Source organism: Rutilus rutilus, assembly GCF_951802725.1.
Source record: "Rutilus rutilus genome assembly, chromosome: 2".
In the NCBI taxonomy this organism is placed as follows: Eukaryota; Metazoa; Chordata; class Actinopteri; order Cypriniformes; family Leuciscidae; genus Rutilus; species Rutilus rutilus.
The window spans coordinates 9000689-9006409 of record NC_140210.1 but is presented as its reverse complement, the minus strand read 5'-3'; the positions used below and the strand labels follow the sequence as shown (position 1 = coordinate 9006409).

Below are 5721 nucleotides of genomic sequence, written 5' to 3'. Positions count from 1 at the left end.
AGAATTAACTGACGGTCCTTCTAGCATGAGAGTGTTTAAGACTAAACAAATCATATTTATTTTAGAACATCTTTCTGCTATGTCTACGAAGCGTTGCGGCAGCATGCAGACACAGGCGAGACAGCTCGCGCGCCTATTGGCTGCCCTGCGGCAACTGCAGCAGCCAATTGATAAGGCCCTATCGTGACGTCAGCTCCAATACGTCACGTCCCGCCGAGACGGGCGTGGCCTAGGGCTATAAATATAGCTTCGAGAGGCTAGCTCACTGATTTTTCATCTATTCAGCGGAGCTCACGCATCGCTGGATCCTGAGAGAAGAAGCCGCGCCGTTTGAGAAAGCCTTTCAGCGGGACGAGCCACTGCACCTGAAGCCGCTGGCCGCGCCGCCTTCAGTCACCTTAGAGGAGCTAAGAGGTTAAATCCTCCCAGACCTCCCATATGGGACCTTTCTACGGTCTTGTAGGCCATGAAAGGTGCCCCATTTGAGCCAATCCAATCAATAGATATCAAACACTTGTCTTTCAAAACAGTGTTTCTTCTGGCTCTCGCTTCAATAAAGCACATGGAGGACTTACAAGCGCTCTCAGTGAGCGCGACATGTATGGAGTTTGGGCCAAATGACTCGAAAGTCATACTCAAACCGAGGCACGGGTACGTTCCTAAATCCCTCAACACACCGTTCAGGGCTCAGGTGATTTCCCTGTCTGCCCTGCCGGTCTCTAACGAGGAAAAGGACGCCAGCTTCCTTTGCCTGGTCAGGGCATTAAGGGCTTATGTGTCTCGCACATCTGTTTTCAGACAGACAGAGCAGCTCTTTGTTTCACTCTACGGACGTTCTAAGATGGATAGTCGATGCTATAGCACTGTGCCCATTAGGTGTCAGAGCGCACTCCACGAGAGGTGTGGCCTCGTCGTGGGCTTGGTCTAGTGGGATTGCCTTGCAAGATATCTGTATGGCGGCAGGCTGGGCCTCCCCATCTACATTTATAAGGTTTTATAACCTAGAGGTTCCCGCTTTGCAGGCTAAGCTGCTTTCGGTCTAAAAATTTGTACTGTCTGCCCCGATGTGTTCGGCCCAGAATACTGAAACTGCTTGAGCAAACACTCGCTGATTGATCACGCAGCTCTATGGGCAGCGTGTAAGACCCACTATATTCGTCAGTTCAGGCCGGGGGTCGCCCTGACTGTACGAAACATCATCAGTATAACTGCTCCTTATAGGAGATTATATTATTACAGGAATGATGCTATTCTAGCCACTCTTTCCTAGGGCCTATAGCCCTAGGCCACGCCCGTCTCGGCGGGACGTGACGTATTGGGCGCGAAGCGCCCCCATTGGAGCTGACGTGACGATAGGGCCTTATTGATAGGCTGCTGCAGCTGCCGCAGGGCAGCCAACACATTAACCAAAAGCCATATATGAGAACTGAGGTGGACGATGACATCACGGTTTTCTCCAGAGCGGCTATATATATATATTAACTAAATTAATAACTTTTTTACAACAAAAATGAAACATCACTGAGCTTACTTAAACTGGACTGTAACGCTATTTTCTTCTGGAAACAAACTTTGTTGCATTATTTTCCTGTTATCTCTGTAAAGCTGCTTTGAAACAATCTGTATTGTAAAAAGCGCTATATAAATAAATGTGACTTGACTTGATTCATATAGCAGCCTAGTCATAACTCATAAACTCCTATTCAGCAATATATGATTTGGAAACAAGAAACAAACTACAAAATAAAAGACATGAAACAAAACCCAAAACCAAACTGACATTATCTCTTTGGCGCAATCCAGAAAGTTGAAGCGCGGGTTAATTAACATGAGCACTTTACTCCATCATGTAAATGTGCCAGATATTTGACACATTTTTTGTCATGTTGTTGCAAGTTTTAAAGTTGAGAGCAGAGAAATAGGCCTACACACTCTCTCTCTCTCACACACACACACAAACACATATATAACGCATATATATATAATACAATTATGGCTATATTTATTTGCAAGTGCAACAGTTGTGTTAAGACATTTCTGTCTTAAGAACAGCTGATGGACACCGTGCTGAGTTGTCATGGGAACATCCCAGGTGAAGATAATGAGGAAGTTAGGCTTTCTAAACCGTGAATTTTTAGGGCCGTGATATTCAAATGACGATTGGTTTCAGCGCCACATTTATCAACGTCCGATCATTCGTACGATGGGATTGGCTGTATTCCAGTGTTTCATGAATCACACCTGAACCCTGTCCTAAGATGATTTCTGCGCTCGGATCTACGTTAGATTGATAAATGAGGCCCAATTAGTAAAGTAGGCTATAAACTCAGGGCTCTTTCTGGAACTTAACAAACACTTCCTCTGAGATTCTGAAGACAACAATCTGAAAAGCAAGGTGAGTTTTTGGAACAGAAACCTACTGAATAACATTTGCGTTGTCTTTAAAATACACTAAGATTCCACAGCGTGCAGCATTTGAGTGCAGACATTTAACTTTACCTGCTTATTCATTTTAGGTTGATTTTTCAAGTTCATCATGGCAATGCTGAGCAGTCTTCTGCTTCTTTTTGTTGTCTTCTCCATGGGGAATGCAGATGGTAACTAGAACATTTAATTGTAAAAACTCTTGCCAGTTTAAGTGCATTATGGGAATGTACAAGATTCTATTTACTGATATTTGCATGATTAATGAAGCATTTTCAGTGTTAAAGTACACTTTTTTTTTTTTTTTTTCATATAATCACACAAACTTGAAATAATTTTAAATAAAAACGCTAAATATTACAAAATCCCCATTTAGGTAGTGAATCCACACTTGATTTTAGAAGATGTCCACGTGGATGGCAAAATTTTGGACGCCGGTGCTACAAGTACTTCTCTCAATCGGTTCCCTGGATCACAGCAGAGGTAATGTATTATACAACAAAGCTATTTGAACAACACCTTATATTATGTCTTTAATTAAATAAATGGTTTGGTACAATGTATTGTGTTGTTGTAAGACACTTTTGCTGCTATTGAGTTGGGATATGGGTAAGGTTGGGGACAGGTTTGATGGTTAGGTTTAAGGGTGGGTTAACACTGGGTCAACAGAGTAATCCTAGATCTAATTACAGCTGTTTTAATTGCTTTCATTTAAAATCAAATGATTGATTTAAATGTTAGTACAGATTCAGTGCTCTTAATATAAGTGGGAATGTTTCTTTGTTTGCAAATTACTAATGTTTAAAGCCATTTCTGCTTTCTGCTAAAAAGATTATAAGATTTTGTAATGACAAATCTGTCTCTTCAGAGAAACTGTCAATCTTTTGGTGCGAATCTCGCATCTGTGCATGATCAACCAGAGAATAATTTCCTGCTGAGTCTGTTGCGTGCTTCCACAAAAACTTGGGTTGGTGCTCATGATGGTGTACAAGTAAGTTCAATTGTGTGCCCTAAAGAAACCTATTTGTTTGTCTAAACTGAAATTTCTGCTTTAATCAAAGGCAAAGTTTCTAATGAAGATGGTTTGACTTCAAAGCTGAACTTAATTGGCTTGCGTCTGACTACAGTAGTGCACTTTTTGTACTCATTCTCTTCACTTAGGACGGAGAGTGGTTGTGGAGTGATGGAACTGTGTATGACTATACCAACTGGTGCTCTGGAGAACCTAACAATGCAGGTGGTCCTGAGAACTGTTTGGAGATCAACTGGACCTGTGAGTGCACTCATTTATTTTTATTTTTTTTAACTAATCTGCAATCCTATAATTTCATATCATACAGTAACATTAAATGCCTTGTTTGGATTTCTCTATGCCTTAAGTTGAACACCACTGTAATGATCAACTGATTTCATTATTCCACCATACAGCTAACCGTTGCTGGAACGATGCATCCTGTTCAACCTCAAAGACCTATATTTGTGAGATCCGTCAACCTGGTCCATATTGACTTTGTACTACATTTTCTGATCTTATCTTTGCAAAAAAAAAAATCTGAAATTCAAGCTCTTCATTTTTTCTGAAACACTCCTCAATTAATAAAGCATTGAATCAAGGCATGTGAATTGTGGACAATCAAATAAGTGTGTATATTGTATAGCAAGGTTTGAGGATATGGTTCGTAGAATGGCATTTAATGATATCAGGGAAGGGGGTTTAAGCAAGCGCACACAGTGGCTTCATTGACAAAACACTAGAAGACATTTGTTTCCTACATTGGACTGTGTAACTCTTTGTTTTGTCTTATTAAAATATGCATCATGATCCTGGAATTCACCATGGTCTTTACATGGTATTCTGGCTCAAGTTCAAAACCCCATGTTACTCTTTGATTTGAACGTCACGTGAATAATGTAAACGTAGGCATATGTGAGTATTTTTGGAAAGAAAATATTGGTTGCAATCTACAGGGTTCCTACGCAGTTTAGAAAAGTATGGGATTTTGAGTAATTTCTAAGTATGGAAAAATATTTGCCTTTCCAGACTATTGCCCCTATTTAGTGTTCTATAATAGAACGTTAAGAATAAATTTATCATTGTGTTTTCATGGCAGCTGTTTAGTGATTGTCAAGCACAAATTAATTCAAGGTGCACTTTTGCATTATGCAAAAATGAAATGCATGGGTTTCTTATGATATTCTTTGCACTGTATTACAGAGCCACTAAAAGGATCTTTGCAAAACTAAATATGCAGACTTTCATGTGTGCATGAGAAAACATTAAACTTAGCATAGATAATGCACACTGAGGCACCTATTGCACCATCAGCCCATTTCATGGTGTGGTTTCTTGGCCGCCATAGTGTGTTAAAACAGTCTTTTGATAGACCCTTAAATTTGGCAAATAGGACAATGCACACAACCATATTGTGCCATGGTTTCTCCTCCACCACAGAGGATACATTAAATTGGACATTAGGCCTTGATATTAGAGGTACTACCCTAAGGAAAGCCAAATTTTGAGCGAATGGGCCTAGATTTCTATTAATTCATGTGCATATTTGCTCTTTTTCTTCATAGTAAGCTGGCAGGGATGCACAAAGGACATAGATTATTGATTAGAGAAATTGTAATGCATAGTTGTAAATTGTAAGCATGCAAAAAAAATCCTGTGCGCATGTGAATAGTTTCTCGAGGGCACAAAAAAGTTTCTTGTGTGCATGCAAAAGTCTGTATTTATACAATACTGTGCAAAAGTCTAAGGCACTTTAGTATTTTCACCCCCCAAAAATTGTTTTAAGCCAGTTATTTATATATTTTACTGTAGTGTGTCAGCTTACGTTTCCAAACATTCATTTTGCCATTTAATTGTAATAATCCAGTGAGATTTTTGTATGCTCAAGGAGTGGCAAGAGCCGGTATGATCTGATCTCACCATCATTGACATGAAGAAACAGAAAAAAAACTGAGACAGACTAAATCCAGAAGAACTACAGCAATGTCTCCAAGATGCTTGAAGAAACCTTCCTGCAAAGCTACATCACTGTGAGACGTTTTAGGCACTTGTGTAAAAATGCTGTGAAGTAAGGATGCTTTCCAAAATAATGTCATAAATAGATTTGATTTATCAATTAGCTTCTATTAACTGAATCAAATCAATATTTGGTGTGACCACCCTTTGCGTTTAAAACAGCTGTTAGAGAGAGGTTATAGTGTAGCATATGTCACTTTGAGTGATTTATGACCCTTAAGCCCCGCCCCCTTTATGACATGGGAATATTCCCACGCTTGCCCCGCCCC

At 40.0% G+C, this 5721-nt stretch overlaps 1 protein-coding gene across 1 annotated transcript; it reads left to right on the top strand.

Moving 5' to 3' along the window:
• The first annotated feature begins 2319 nt into the window (after positions 1-2319).
• LOC311278420 (ladderlectin-like) lies at positions 2320-4292 on the top strand. Its single transcript, XM_084389243.1, has 6 exons — positions 2320-2395; positions 2517-2597; positions 2801-2907; positions 3293-3415; positions 3586-3697; positions 3853-4292. Exons 2-6 carry the CDS (start codon positions 2537-2539, stop codon positions 3930-3932), a joined length of 483 nt encoding a protein of 160 aa, XP_084245369.1. The 5' UTR covers positions 2320-2395; positions 2517-2536; the 3' UTR covers positions 3933-4292.
• The last annotated feature ends 1429 nt before the right edge of the window (positions 4293-5721 follow it).